The sequence below is a fragment of the Leuciscus leuciscus genome, assembly GCF_965113295.1.
Source record: "Leuciscus leuciscus genome assembly, chromosome: 2".
NCBI lineage: Eukaryota > Metazoa > Chordata > Actinopteri > Cypriniformes > Leuciscidae > Leuciscus > Leuciscus leuciscus.
The window spans coordinates 52,590,638-52,605,794 of NC_138726.1; the positions used below are offsets into that span (position 1 = coordinate 52,590,638).

The 15,157-nt window shown below is 38.9% G+C and overlaps 2 protein-coding genes across 4 annotated transcripts; one reads left to right on the forward strand and one right to left on the reverse strand.

Moving 5' to 3' along the window:
- The first annotated feature begins 1,822 nt into the window (after positions 1-1,822).
- Positions 1,823-9,554, forward strand: LOC309482505 (uncharacterized protein). 3 transcript variants are annotated; one of them, XM_082147952.1, is made up of 8 exons: positions 1,823-2,109; positions 2,500-2,565; positions 3,748-3,819; positions 4,707-4,882; positions 4,966-5,023; positions 5,475-5,646; positions 6,970-7,167; positions 7,711-9,554. In XM_082147952.1, the coding sequence occupies exons 1-8, from the start codon at positions 2,098-2,100 to the stop codon at positions 7,824-7,826; spliced, it is 870 nt and encodes a 289-aa protein (XP_082004078.1). In that variant the 5' UTR covers positions 1,823-2,097; the 3' UTR covers positions 7,827-9,554. The 3 variants fall into 3 exon arrangements, with proteins under 3 accessions (XP_082004078.1, XP_082004080.1, XP_082004079.1); XM_082147954.1 differs by lacking the exon at positions 2,500-2,565; XM_082147953.1 differs by lacking the exons at positions 1,823-2,109; positions 2,500-2,565 and adding an exon at positions 2,581-3,382.
- On the reverse strand, positions 9,351-15,096 carry LOC309482531 (uncharacterized protein). The gene is made up of 3 exons (XM_082147992.1): positions 14,795-15,096; positions 11,783-12,472; positions 9,351-11,122 (listed from the first exon to the last, which is right to left on the reverse strand). The coding sequence occupies exons 1-3, from the start codon at positions 14,835-14,837 to the stop codon at positions 11,037-11,039; spliced, it is 819 nt and encodes a 272-aa protein (XP_082004118.1). The 5' UTR covers positions 14,838-15,096; the 3' UTR covers positions 9,351-11,036.
- Between the last annotated feature and the right edge of the window lie 61 nt (positions 15,097-15,157).

Sequence of the window (15,157 nt, forward strand, 5' to 3'; positions counted from 1 at the left end):
AGAGGAAGAATAAATCACAAACTATAATGAGAAACAATGATCACATGCACGTCATATTTCTTATATTGCACTTCTTCGTTATATTCTGAGAAGAAGTGGCCAAAAGTGAAAGGGGAACATTCATGCCAGGGTAGGTGCATCTTTAAAATAGGTACAGGTCATTTAGGTTTGTATTTGTATGTGTTTAAATGACTTGCTGTATTAGTTTTTATTCTATGATTAGTCAATTAGTACTTTATTTTATTTTTTATTTTAGAAAAGCCTTTCTAGGGACCCGAGACGCAAATTAGCTTATGCTATACTCTTGGTGTGCAATACATATTTTCCAATTTTCGACTGGAATCATGTTTTTTTGTACTGTCCCTATATAAATAAATGTATAAACTTATCATTACATTGGTACATTATTGTACCAATGCAATGTTATTATTGTACCAATGTACTGTAACCATATTGTTTGGTATTCTAAAGTAGAACAATTAATAAAATCCCTGATTAAAACAGAAAGTAGGCTACATAATATATTCTGTAGAATATTTGTAGTAGACAAAACACATTCCACTGAGCCTCTTCTGGCAGCTTTGGGCGACTGCTATTGTGTTCACTTCCTGTTGTGGGCAGCAGGTTGACATCACTGTGCTTGATATATGCAGTGAGTCATTTGTCTGTCGACTGTTGAATTCAAGTCAACACTGAATTTAACAGCTACAGATTGTGACCTTTCAGCACATTAATCAAGACACATTTCAGATTATTTATTTTTTTGATAAACAGATGAAACAGCATGAATGCAGCATGAAAATGTATGAAAGAACCCATCAACTTATTTGGCACAGGCAATTTCAGCTGTGCATGGGAGACAGCTGTGCATCTCTGACAAGAAAACACTGCTGTCTTCTTGGTTTGTTGGTTTTTGAGCGGTTTATTTGGCACTTGTTAGCTGTCAGGCTTGGAGACCACCAGACCAACCATCTAAACCCCAGCTTAAAGGGATAGTTCACCCAAAAATGAAAATGTTGTCATTAATTTCTCACCCTCATGAACACAAATGAAGATCTTTTTAATGAAATCTGAGCGATTTCTATCCCTCCATTGACAGTCAGCTCTTTGACGCTTCAAAAAAAATCATAAAGAGATCATAAAACTAATCCATAGCCTATGAATTGAGCGGTTTAGTCCATATTTTCTAAAGAGACTCAATCGCTTTATATGATGGACAGATGATTTGTGTTTTGAAGATGAACGAAAGTATTACGGGTTTGGAACGACATGAGGGCGAGTAGCCTAATTAATGACAGAATTTTCATTTTTGGGTGAACTATCCCTTTAACCCATTTAAGTCAAACCATGGTTTCACATTATCAAGAATTTTTGTTGTTGTTGTTGTTGTTGTTATGTAAAATCAGTTAACATTTGTTATTAGGCCATAATGACCTGACAATGTGGCTAAATGAAAATAATAACCTTGAAGGCTACTGCTAAATTACAGTGCCGTACCACAGAGCAAATGCAATCCATCTATTTACTTTGGCCTAATTCTTATAACTGAACACAAAACGGCAGTTGGCTGTAAAATCATGTTGTTATAATAAGTTCCAGATTTTGCCTGTTGGTCATAAATGACTCGTAAATCTGTGCACTGATGTAACCATGACTCTTTCAAACGTCATTGACTATTCGTGCTGGATTTTATTTGATTTATCAAGTGAATCGTATAATGGTATTTTAAACGTTAAGGCTACTCTCCAAAAACACATTAAAAGTTACACAGGAGGTGATGTGACATTTTACGTTTTTCTTTGAGAGCACAACATGCAGAAGATCCCTTGGATGGAAGCATCTGCACAATGATCAGCGCGAGAAATACGAAATAAGATCTGAATTCCCATACACCTGAACCCGTGGATGAAAAACATTATGAGAGATTATTGCTTGCATTATTAATTTCCAAGGAAAGTGACACAATGTATAGTAAGGGGGAGACAACGAAGAGGATATGGAAATAGGCGTGACATGCAGTGTGCTTGCAGTAATTTGTCCAATGTAAATGCATCACATTTACGAGTGGTTTGATTGTCCATCGGCGTGCATGTAAACATGAGTTCTGGTGTAAGTATATACAAATGTGCTTGACTGCATGCTTCTTTATGCTCAAACCTCTCGTTTTTTGCGGTTAGATGTTGTTTGACAGTCATAAACGGGGTTGCAAATGTCGTATTATAATGATGTGTCAGGAGTGGAGAAAACATAAATTGTAAACTCATTGGCTACTAAATACAAGAGGTTTTATTTTATTCTCAACCCATCGCTGGTAATGACAGGCTTGGCTGCAGTTGCCTAGTAACGGAGTAACGAGCCCTTAGTTAGACGTGGGCTTCATCAAATCCTGTACATTCAAGATTACAAGGTTAAATAAAAACAATTTATTATAAGTGTGTATTGTGTACAATATAAGAACAACTAATTAGATAAACTGTTTGCTTTTTGTGACATATGCAGGAACAAGAACACAAGACGAGACTCCAGCACTTTCTGTCCGAACTTGCAATATTGGGTTCTTTACAGGTGGGCTGGTACTGAAGTAGCCTAATACTATAATTTCATAGATGAGTGAAGTTTGTGAACAAAATTATGTTGGCTTGACAAAGCCTTTTCTGAAAGTTTGAAATAACTTAAAAGTAGCCTACATTACAAATGTGTTGCCAGCATGAGATAGCATGCTGTTAGCATTTAACATGTTGCTAGCATGATTAGTATGTTGCTAGCATGAATTAGCATGTTGCTAGCATGAATTAGCATGTTGCTAGCATGTTTAAACAGTTTGTTAACAATAATTCAGCATTTGTCGCTGACTTGATTTAACATGTTACTAGCATGATTTAACATTGTTATCATTTGCTAGCATGATTAGCATGTCACTACCATGTGGCTGGCTTAAATTAGCATGTTTGTAAGCATCCAAGCATGATTTAACAGGTTGTAAGCATGTTGCTAGTATTATTTAACAAGTTGTTAGCATGTTTTAGCATGCTGCTAAAGACCACAGGTAGATGCCAAGGGACTGCATATAGCTAATATATGAATGTTTAACACATTGCTAGCATGAATTAGCATGTTGTCCCAGGATAGTCATTAAGCTTTGCTATCTTAATTACTCGCTGCGTCCAAAATCGATTACTTCTCTACTAAATAGCATGTGAAAAACAGTACGCCAACAGAGTAGTATGTCCGAATCTATAGTATTCGAAAAAGGAATATGTAAAAATTCCCCTGATGACCTACTACTTCTGTCGAGATTCTAAAGTGCACATTTGCTGGACACTTTACTGTCCCATGAGGCCACGTGAGAGGATTTATGAATGGCAGTGAAGCAACGCAACTGGTAGGTCACATGAAAATGACAACATGGCAGATGTTGTACGTCCAGATTGCATTCATACTACACACACTCACACTATATAGAGCGTACTTTCTTAAGTTGCGAATCTCATATTCAAGTGCAGTACCTACTTGATTTCAGCATACAAGTCTTATTGTGCAAAAGTCTTGACCCCCTTTATGAAAGTCTATGGGACTTTTCATAGTTTGATCGTCGGTTTAACGGAAATCGTAAGTTGGATCAGTATGGATCATATAGAGGGTCTGAAATCTCTAGGAAGAGATACTTTTTAAATTTAGTCTCAGAAGAAGAAGTAGAAGAAAAAATATCTTGCCACTGTTTTCACAGTCTTTTATGTCTGTCTGTAGGGCTTCCATTATTTTCAGCCCTGGCTAAGAGGGAGAGAGGAACTTCTGCTGACCGTAGTCAACGATGACTTGGTAGGGTCTTTGTTCATCTCTTTATTTTCTCTCAGGAAGTTTTTACATCCAAAAGTTTAAGATGCTTGGAGATGTTAAAGTGATAGTTCACCCCAAAATGAAAGTGCTGTCATTAATTACTCCCCCTCATGTCATTTTAAACCCATAAGACTTTCGTTCATCTTCGTAACACAAATAAAGATCTTTTTGATGAAATCTAAGAGATTTCTGTCCCACCATTGACAGCTACGCAACTCACACTGACACTTCAGAAAGTTCATGAAGAGATCATAAAACTAATCCATATGAATTGAGCGGTTTAGTTCAAATTTTCTGAAGAGACCTGATCGCTTTATATGATGAACTGATTGAATTTAGGCTTTTTTGAACATATAAACATTGATCAACAAACATAAACAGAAGCTCAAATGTGATGCGTAACACGAGAATGAACCTCATTGGTTCTCGCACGTCAAGTGAACATGCTTGAGCTTCCGTTTACCACAACTGATGTGTGAGTTGATGAATGTTTATGTAAATAAAAGTCTAAATTCATTCTGTTAATCATATAAAGCTATTGTGTCTTTTCAGAAAGTTTAGACTAAACCGCTCAATTCATATGAGTAGCAGTTGCGTAGCTGTCAATGGAGGGACAGAAAGCTCTCAGATTTCATCAAAAAGATCTTCACTTGTGTTCCGAAGATAAACGAAAGTCTTACGGGTTTGGAACGACATGAGGGCGAGTAATTACTGACAGAATTTTCATTTTTAGGTGAACTATCACATTAAGTCATCAGTTCTAGCGCAGCTACAAACATCTATAAACACATACTAGTATATCTCTGGAAACAACTGCTGCAGCATCAGTGACGGTTACATCTGATGGCTACGTCGTTCTTCGCTCACAGAGATGGCGTTCTCCTGGATTCGCCGTGTCTGTGGCCTCCACCTTCACCAGCTCAACCTGCAGTAGCAGTTACAGTCTGGACAGCGATTACGCCAGCTCACCTTTAGCAGGAGAAGAGCCACTTCCACAGCACGAACACCAGACACCAGAGGCCACACAGCAACAAACTCCCAGCAGGTGGAGAGGAAATATCCTTCGACTCACTCGAGCAATTATAAACCAAGTGCTGTAAATCCATTCTTTTCATTATTCACTTATAGGGATGTTGATTCTCATCTTCTCCCAGCCTCACCAAGTGAGAGAGAGATCGCTGTTCCTGTGAGTATCGTTTCAGATTCACAGACTTCAAGGGCAAATGTCAAATTCACAGATTAAGAACATTATTAATCTTAAAATACAGAGAAGACATAAAGATGAAATACAATATAGGTTGCATAGTGCACCCTTGTATTTTGTATTTTATTTTAAGGTGTCATTGTTACAGTGTAATTATATATTTAAGTACTGAGTAATATTAAGCAACTACATGTACTTACTATAGGGTTAGGGTAGGATTAGGATTTGGTTGAGGGCTAGTTGCATGTAATTATGCATAATTTACTGTTATTACTATGGTAAGTACATGTAACATATGTAACAAGGACACTGTAAAATAAAGTGTTACCGTATTTTCCCTTTGACTTTTGAGTTTTCTTTAAGATATCAAGACAAAATTTCTGATTGTCTAGCAGTAGTCAAGGGTCTCAAAAGAGTTTTTCTCTCATTGCAGGAAATGAACTGCACCCTGTTCCTGTTAGCCGGCTATGCCAAGTATGGCCAGCCTTATGCCTGGATTAGATCCAATCACGAGCGCCTAGTAAACGTTGGAGGAACTGATACGCTAGTCAAGGATACACCAATGAAACTTAAGTCCATCACAGACTGGGTTTCAACATCCCAAGGTTTTAAGATCAACTTTTATTGGCCATAATTTCACTATTTTATTATATACACCATTTCTTTATGTTCCTGGCTCAAGGTTTAGAAACTTTCAAAAGGTTAAAGATTATGTATGAATGCACATACAGTATGACTTACTTTAGTGGCTTATGGTGGTTGTACATACAAATAGTTGTGTGTTACCATAATACTTATTAACGCCCCAGCGCTTACACAACAACGATGTACTAAACACGGAAAAGTTTTTTCTTTGTCAAAACGATCCCCGTTCACACGGATCCATTAACGAAAAACGCTTTATTATTATTAAATAAAAAAGATTTTAAGATTTATTAATAAGAAAAAAAAGGGAGATCAAGAATTCTTTTGGAATCGGATCATGACTCCCAGAATCGGAATTGGATCGGATCGTGAGGTGCCTAAAGATTACCACCACTACTATACAATGATTTATTGCTTGTCTTTGTTGAATAATACAGAAGATAAAGAGCTTTAATATCGCATATTTGGTTTAAAAAAAAAATCACAATTAGATTATTTTCCAAAATCTTTCAGTCCTTATTCAAATACTTGCACTTTGAAACGCATACAAAGTTTTCAGTTTTTAGTTGAAAACGGTGTTGTGTAAACGGCTCCTGGTTATAATGAAGTTTTAATTTTCAACTAAAAACGTTAAAAAAAATTATGCGTTTTGGCCGTTAATTTACTTCACAACTGTGTTTTTGGGGCCTAAAAATGCACATTTTTGAAAATGGGTTTCAAAGTGCAAGTTTTTGAAAACAATACCGTTATCATCTACGTGTAAACCACAGAAATGCGAATTTGTGAAAACAGTGACATGCGCATGAGTATTAAAAGTTCAGTCTATAGACGTGTAGTGTTTCTTTACAAAGTGACATCGCCAACTACTGGCCTGGCATGAATGATACAGCGTTTTTAGTCGTTTTCGCAGTTCCGTGTGAACGTTAAGTCACCTTTATTTACATAACACTTTATACAATACAGTTTGTTTCAAAGCAGCTTTACAGTGATAACAGAAAAATCACTGCCAGAGGCGACAGTGGCAAGAAACCCAAACTCCATCAGGTGACAGAATGGAGGAAAAAACCTTGGGAGAAACCAGACTCAGTTCTCCTCTGGCTAACGAACGAACAGTGTGCGATTATGATTCAGGCTGCGCCACAAGTCAGTCATTAGATTGTGGACAACGTTGTCTTCTGTACGCGAAAAACGCAAAAAAAACAAATTTTTAGTACATAGTTGTTGTGTAAACGTACCCTTAGAGGAGCCTTACATAACACACTAAACATGTCTCTGCCCTGCAGGAACTCATGTATGGGACGTAGTGAGTGAGTTGGTGGGACTGTGCACCATGCCGCCTCCCGACAACCCCTTCTCTCTGGACATGCGGTACCTCCAAACCCTGTCCCTCCCAGAGCGCTTCCTGGCCACCGGGGCCCTCCTGAATTTCCTGGAGATGATTGTGGTTCAGGGAAGCCGAGAGGAACCGTTCTATGATCTGGGTGAGCACAGAGCTTGAATTTCTTTGAAAGATTAGAGTCCGGGAAATCAGGATCCAAACATTTTGAAAGTTCTATTGTCCTTGTGCTCACAAGATAAGGGGTGTAAGAAAAACAATAAATCTAAACACAGCGAAGTCTTAGGCTTGATTCATACTATTGTAAGGCCCGCCCTATCATGTATAGTGTTGTATGATAATTTTTCACATTAAACTATATAGATTTTTGGCTGCATGAGAGAGCAAATTAATACAATACTGAGGTGATTGACTCAGTGTGAATGTGTTTTGGATGGGAATGCTAATTCGCAAGAGAGAGTTCAAATGTTAATTCCTTTGTTATCTCAGAGAGTAGCCCTCTCTTCCAGTTCTTCCAGTTTCTCCAGTCGTACAATACATCCTGTGTCTGTTGCATATAATCACTAATGTATTGTATAATCACTTTCTTTTCTGCTAGAGCCACAGCTTTTACCAGTTTGTGTAAAACAGGCCTTAGGCTAGTTGTTTTTTTACCATCATCCTCTGTTTCTTCTGGTGTGTTTCCTAGTTGTGGCAGAGTTGGTGCCATTGAGACGACTCCATTTCCAAAGCCTCTCTGAGTTCAAGAAGTTTAAAGGCAGTGACAAGTTTCACAGGACTTTAAGTCACTTACCCGACGAATGAGAACTGATGGTTCAAAATACAACATGCAAGAGTTTTCAATTCCAGAGGATTTTTACAATTGGCCTAAAACTCCAACCATCACAATCTAGATCGGTTACAAGTTAAACCATGAACTAATACAGTATGTTTTGTTCTTTCTTTATTTTGATACTAAGAAACATTCATTTATATGTAAACAAAGAGGTTTAATAATGACAGCTTTAGCCCCATGACTTTAAGCTCCTACATGTCAGTCATGGCATGTTTTTGTGAACCACAGCACGTATACGTCTTTGAAAAGTTATGAAATCAGACCAGGAGTATTTTAATCCCTCGCATTAAAAGATTTGCGCCCCATGACTTATGAAGAAACTGTTCCCTCTTTAAGGATGTAGTCTGTCCTGGAAGTCAAGGAAAACACTGGCTTTTTAGGGGCCGTTAACACAACACCGTTTTCTACTAAAAATGGAAAACTTTTTATGCTTTTGGCCGACAACAGTGTTTTGGGGGCCGGAAAATGCTAACTTTTAAAAACAGTGTGCAAGTCCAAGTTTTTGAAAACAATACTGTTATAGTCACCGAATTTGTGATTGTGAATTTGTGTGTTAGTGTTTCTTTACAAAGTGACATTGCCAATTAATTACTGACCTGACATGCGTTTTCATGGACCCGTGTGAACGGGGATCATTTTGACAACATTGTTGTCTTTACGCAAAAAAACGCAAAGGAAAAACTTTCCTGTTTTAAGTACATCGTTGTCGTGTAAACGTACCGTTAAAAGTTATTGGTGTCTTCACTATTAACTCTTTCCCGTCCATTGACAAAAATGTCCATCATTTATGAGACAGCGCTTCTGGCTTTCCATGTTTTCACTGTTATATGGTAGGGGGTGCTATTGTGCATCTCACTGAAAGAGTACTGAATCTCCTGATCAAAACACATGCGAAGAAGCAGCAGAAACAAGCGATAGCGATAGCATATGTAAGCCCATGCACATGTAAAATAACATGATCATCAACATTAAACAGTATATAAATCAAAACTGCCTAATGTTACTGAATGGACCCAGGACTGTTGGGCTGTGAAGCTTTGGGGTGTTGACGGACTCGATCTACTTCATCTGTGTTTTGATCATCGTTCTGAATCAGATCTGGATGTAGTCTTTTACAAAACACGTTTTTTTTCTCCGCTTTTTGCTCAAAATGTTGCTTTTTTTAATGAAACTTACCCATATTCAAATGTTGATAAAAAAAAAATAAAAAAAGAATGCATTAAACTAGAATAAAACTTTTTTTTTTTAAATAGAGGCTCTGTTCTTTCTTTGCTGGCGGAGAAAGTGTTAAAAATAAAGGTTCCAAAAGGCGGTTTCCGCAGCGATGTCATAATTCTTCACACTTTTTCCCACTATTAAGAGCTTTCTGTGCAATGAAAAGGTTCCATGGATGTTAAAGGTTCTTCATGTAACCATCAATGCCAATAAAGAACCTTTATTTTTAAAGAGTATTTTGTCTGTTTAATAAGTGAATAGAATACAAGACACAAATGTTTCATGTATAAAAAGTTTAATATTCCATAAAATATATTTAAATAGGTACACGCGAATAGTTTTAAAATAAGGTACAAGAACATTCATAGAACATTAAACACATCATAAAGCAGACAGAACAGATCCAACAACAGACCTGAAGTCTTTGTAGTGCCAGATATGGTTTAATACAACTTTAAATAAAATCCATATGGATAAAACAGGGAAGAAAAAAAAATCCTTTCACGTAATTACCCTAACGCATCAGGCACAATGTTTAATACCATGAGGCACTAACTGTATAGCCTACTACTGTGATATATGATGCAATTCTCAGTAAGCATAATGTAACTGTGTGAAGGAAAGTGCTAGACAATCTTTGAACTAGGAAAACTTGATTGTTCCAGTCATGCGAAGCAGAACGTCCTTGTTTAAAATACTTATGCAACCAGGCCACTTAAAAATGCTTCCTTGCGCTTCATAACTGCATGTAACTGCAGTGCAACGATGCTGCTTTTTCAAGGACATGACGCTCTATGCAAACATACCTTTGAATCAGTCAGCATTCGTCATAAGCGGTTGCCTGGAGACAGTTGGCTTTTTTTTCCTTTTTTAAGAAAAATGGGCTGATGTTGTAAAAAGTTGCAGTTACAGAGAAAAAAAAAAAAAGGAAAAAGGAGGATTATGGCCTCAAAAACTGCTGGAATGCAGGTGCATAGAGAGAATACTTCTCATTTTCAGAGTAATACCATTACCTTTACACTTCATTATCTGTTGGGAATTAGAACCTACACTTCAAGTTTAAAGCTTGAATGACTCAAGCTATGAATAAAAATGGCAAACTGAGGTAGAACCCGGCAAAGCATGATATGGCTATAAGACAAGACCACCAGAAACAAAAATCTCAGTACCTCCGTCTTTCCAATGCCAAATTACAGCCAGTCCTGATTGTCAAGTCGGTCCTGATGCCAAGTAGATATGCAGTAAATAACTCACCATGAATGATGTTCACATAGAGGACATGAATTCAATTTCATTAGTAACAATGTGTTGAGATTTGGCCATATGAAAAAGAGCATTTGGAAGCATACAGTAGTGTAGGATAAAAAGCTGATTGTCTTTACCATAAAAAGCATTACTTCCATTGTGCATTTGGGATAGAAACACTTTTAAAACGCTTTAACGCTGACGTTCTGATCGTGCTACTGTTTGCCATCATGCATCCACCCTCTTTCCACACGGATCCTCTCTTCATACCTCTAATACAAACAAAAACGGTCTCTTTGCTCATCAGTCACATTAACAAACTACCCAGACATGTACACAGAGGAGGAGACCGACTAGAAACACTCAACCCTGCGATACATACACGGCTTTAAAACTAGATACCAGTTCAGTGCAGATGAACAGCTTTGGTTTTTGTCTCTTAGTCAGTCCAACTTAAACAGAGATAAAATGACTGAATCCATCAACTTCCTAAAACCAAAAATAATTATCTCTGGAAACCTATAGTTTATCACTTTGGTAAATCGGTAACCTCAAATGTGTTGGCTGTTCAAACACAGACTCGACACAATCTTGAGCTGCAAACTCTATCAAAGCTCAAAAGTTCCACCAGTTGTAGGTGTGGTTGTCCTTTTCCTCACATTCAATTGTGGAAATTCCCAGGCATCACAAAATTAAGCACCAGGGTGTGACGGGGACTCTCAATGCCAGTTGTCGCTGGCAGAACCTCTTCTGGTGATGGAACGGAGAGGACTGTGGGACACCGACCCCCTCTTCTTCCAACGGACTGCAACACAAAACAAAATACAGTTACAACTTTGAAACGGAAACCAAAAAGAACATTGAGGAAATTCGAATTTTACAAGATTCCAGTGCAGAAGTTCTCAACTCTGGCTCTCGAGGTCCACTGTCCTGCTCCAGACCTAATCAAACACACCTGAACAAGCGAATCAAAGGTCTTTGGGATTACTAGAAAGCTGCAGGCAGGCGAGTTTGATCAGGGTTAGAGCAAAACCTCTGGAAAATTGATTTCAAGGGCCAGGGTTGAGAAGAGAACCCCTGTTCCAGTGCTTACATTCCTCATTGCACTCATTAAAATTAATGCATTTGGCAGATGCTTCCATCCCAAGCAACTTGCACTGCATTCAAGGTACACATTTGATCAGTTCATGCATTCCCTGGGAATTGAACCCATGACATTGGCATTGCTAGCACCATGCTGTTTGAGCTACATACTCAGTTCCTGGAGAGCCACTGTCCTGCAGAGTTTAGCACCAACCATAATTAAACACTCCTGAACCAGCAATTCAAGATCTTCAGGATTGTTAGAAACTTCCAGGAAGGCATTTCGGAGCTGGTTGGAGCTACAACTCTGCGGGACAGTGGCACATGCGAATTACAGGAATCTTGCACTCATCAGTCTTCACTTTGTCCCTCTTCAACTCACCTTTTCCCAAACTGGCTGGCAATGTTGACCCTCTGGGTGCTGTGGGCGTACCGGGCATCTCCGGCTCTTTAGTGATCCCGTCCCCCTGCGGCAAGGTGGCGCATCCACCCTGCCAGTCATTGAGTGCTCGCTGAAACGATCTCGCTAGGCAGGCGGTCATGTCCTTCGCCCTTTCTGCCCGACTGCACCAGAACACTCTGCATTGCAGTTGCTGACCGGGCTGCCTGCAGATGTACAGAAACACATTGGGTCTGGCCGTGTGCGAGGCGCAGTACGCGATGTCCTGCAAGTAAGTCTTAGTGAGCTGCCTTCCGGTGCTCAGTTCTTTAACTTCAACGTATCGGGGCCGCACTACCAGGGCATGGTCTTTCGAAAGCTTCCCGGGGGCCCCGTCTAGCAGTCGATCGATGGCTTCCTCCGCCTGTTCTAAGTCCAGGGAGAAGATCTTTTTGGTGCCGAGGTAGTGCACCTTGAAGAGGGGATCGCCATGAGAGAGGCTCTCCGTACGGTCCCGACGGAATCGCCGACGCAGAGCCGCCGGTGAGTTCTTTAGAGTTTGCATCAGATGGAAAGAGGCCAGAGCCATCGTGGGAGAAGATAAAAGTGGAGCTTTTTTGGAGTCACAGGGATCCTTCTCCTGCTTATCCAGTAAGCCTCCCAGTGTGGCGCAGCAGAGTATAGCCTTGAGATCTGAAACAGAGGAGGAAGAGAAAGAAACTGTCATACTCATCAAATCACGACACAACTGGAAAACACTTTAAACAATGCAGGTATGACTGAAATAGACATTTCTTTACCCTAAAGAGATATTTACGTGTGGTCTAAGTGTTACTTTTCATTAACAGGTTTTTCCATTTCATTTATATGTTTAGCCGCACATGTTATACATGTTTAAATATAAAAATGACCCAGAACATTATGTTCTTATGTTGCAATCAGACTGCAACTATCCGTGAGCTTTTCATGGAAAAAATGGTCACAAATAAACCCACAGCAATGATCTCAGGATAGGATCAGTTTCAGTCAAGCATTAACACACACGTGTGCATTGTGTCCTCCTGCATGCAGCACAGGAGCCACATTTGCGTCTAGCAAGAGTGGAAGAACGTCTGTGAGTCATCCGAGACACTTTGCTGGAAAAAGGACGTTAATGAACCTGTGTGTGTGTGGTGGGGGGAGTACTTTCCACTTCAATTTAGCAGCTTCACACCATGTTGAAGGGGCTTAATATGATTTTGTTCATGTTTAGATGAGTAGGGAAGGATCAATAAAAAAATAAAAAAACTGCCCAAAACTAATAAGCCACTAATTATTTTACCTTATGGCTGATAACTGCAAAATGACCAACATTAAAATGTATAAATACAACCTAAAAGTGAGTTTAGGCATCAGAACATTCAATAAATGTTCATTTTGAGATTGGCTACAGATTACATTTAAGTGTCTTTGTGTTTTTAAAGATTAATTTTAGCGTTAAATCACAGCACATGTAATCTAAATGTAAAAATAGAGGAAATGAGCATACACATAATTAAATATCTAAATACGGTCCGATACTGACGAATACATTTCTAATATTGGCTGATAATCAATATGGTACCAATATATATCATGCATCCCAAGTTTCTGACCAAGAAACTGATGACCATGCTCAAGCATGTCCCATAAGTATATACTTAGTATGTAGAAACATGCACACCACCCATTTCAAACATGTACTTTAACAAAACCCTTGAGGGCCTCACTGGGTCAAGTCCAAATGCATGGACGGGTGTTGAAGTTCCACCTTGCAGAAGTTATGTAACACTTGAAGCTGTTTTTTTTGTTTTTTTCTTCCATTGTCTTGTGCTCCAGAAAACAAACCTCACTTTTATTCCCACATTGTGTTGGCCATGTGGCCGATACCATTGTGCTGCACTTTTTTTTTTCCTGCTGTCTTTTTCCTGGCCCATTATTTGAGCATTCCCAGAGGCTTCTGATGTTGGTCACCACTCAGACGTCCAACTGTTTTTAGCCCTGATGCCTATTGAAGAGAAACTTTCTACAGGAAACAGCTTTAGACGACATCCCCCCAACTTCAAAATATTTCTTGTCCAAAAGACAATGGTGTGTAGCGTGTCATGTAAGGAATGCCAACACGAAATAACCTAGACTGATTTGATCTAGAGGCAACAAGACACATACAGTACACACACCTGTAAGGAAATGACCTCTCAGTTAGCCAACCTTTGTAAACATCTGACCCAGAATGAGATTAGTGACCGATGTCTGAAACGGCTTTTTTTTTTTTTACTACATTTGAATAATTATATTACATTTGTCTGTGATGTTGCCTCATTTGTTGTCAAGAGACACTCAGATGTACTCGCATGATAAGGACGTTCATAGTCAAATACAGTAGGCAACTAGACGTACATGTAAAGTCATTCTGATTGTTATCCTCTAGTTGCAGCTAATAATAGAGAGAAGCTTTTTTTTTTTAAACATGCTGTGGTCAACATGAAGGAAAAACACCGCTTTAACTGACTTTAAAAGTATGAATTGAACTTTAATCAGATTCACTGTGGTCATCCACAAGCCTTGACGTGTTGATTATTACAAATCGGTGCAATTACTTCATAGTGGTTGAATCACTATATATAGGGAGACTAACCCAAAAATTGCTTACACTTCTTCCAGCCTGGTTTTACTGTGGTTGGTTCTGATCAGGTACAATTTTTATAAAATGTAATAGTAATTGTTGAATTGAGTCTGACAGACATTCATTAGGCTACTGCATTAAGTCAAATAAAAAATGGTCAACTAAAGAAAAGAAGAAAAAAAATTAAAATTAAAAAATAAGATGAGACCAGTAGCTACGTTTCATCGGTTTAGACTGAAAGACCATCTTAAACTAATGTATTACTATAAGGATGACAGAACAAAACAAAACAAAAAATTCATGCGCACAAATAAAGTTTCTTAAACTGTGTAGGCTACATTTCATTTCCACATATTCAGTAAAAGACTCACCTTTCATGCAGTCTTCGCTTTTGGTCCGGCACAGATAAATCATGCGTCCTCTGCAAACAACTCAATGGCAAGTAGACGTCCAAACCTCGTACTTTTTGTCACCTCGTAAACCGTTTTTCACTCAAATCGAAATTGTAGCGGTAGGGACGCTTTACGATACACTGAAACCAACGCTCTCTTTTACAATGTCGGGATTGGATATGAAACGAGGCAAACGCATGTTCTCCTGGCGTGGGCCGCGCGGCTCTGCTTACCTCACCCTGCGCGCTCTGACAAACCGAGTGATTCAGGCGCGCGTCGCTGCGCTGTATTTGAGCGGCGTGGGAACGCCTCCGCGCCGCGGGGAGATGTGAGGCAGCCACG

Coding starts and splice junctions, on each gene's coding strand:
- LOC309482505 (XM_082147952.1), top strand. Junction 2,566..3,747: donor CAATATTGGGTTCTTTACAG/GTGGGCTGGTAC, acceptor GTCTGTCTGTAG/GGCTTCCATTATTTTCAGCC. Junction 3,820..4,706: donor CCGTAGTCAACGATGACTTG/GTAGGGTCTTTG, acceptor CTTCGCTCACAG/AGATGGCGTTCTCCTGGATT.
- LOC309482531 (XM_082147992.1), bottom strand. CDS start 14,837: ATGATTTATCTGTGCCGGACCAAAAGCGAAGACTGCATGAAAG. Junction 12,473..14,794: donor AAGCGAAGACTGCATGAAAG/GTGAGTCTTTTA, acceptor CCTCTGTTTCAG/ATCTCAAGGCTATACTCTGC. Junction 11,123..11,782: donor GCCAGCCAGTTTGGGAAAAG/GTGAGTTGAAGA, acceptor TTTGTGTTGCAG/TCCGTTGGAAGAAGAGGGGG.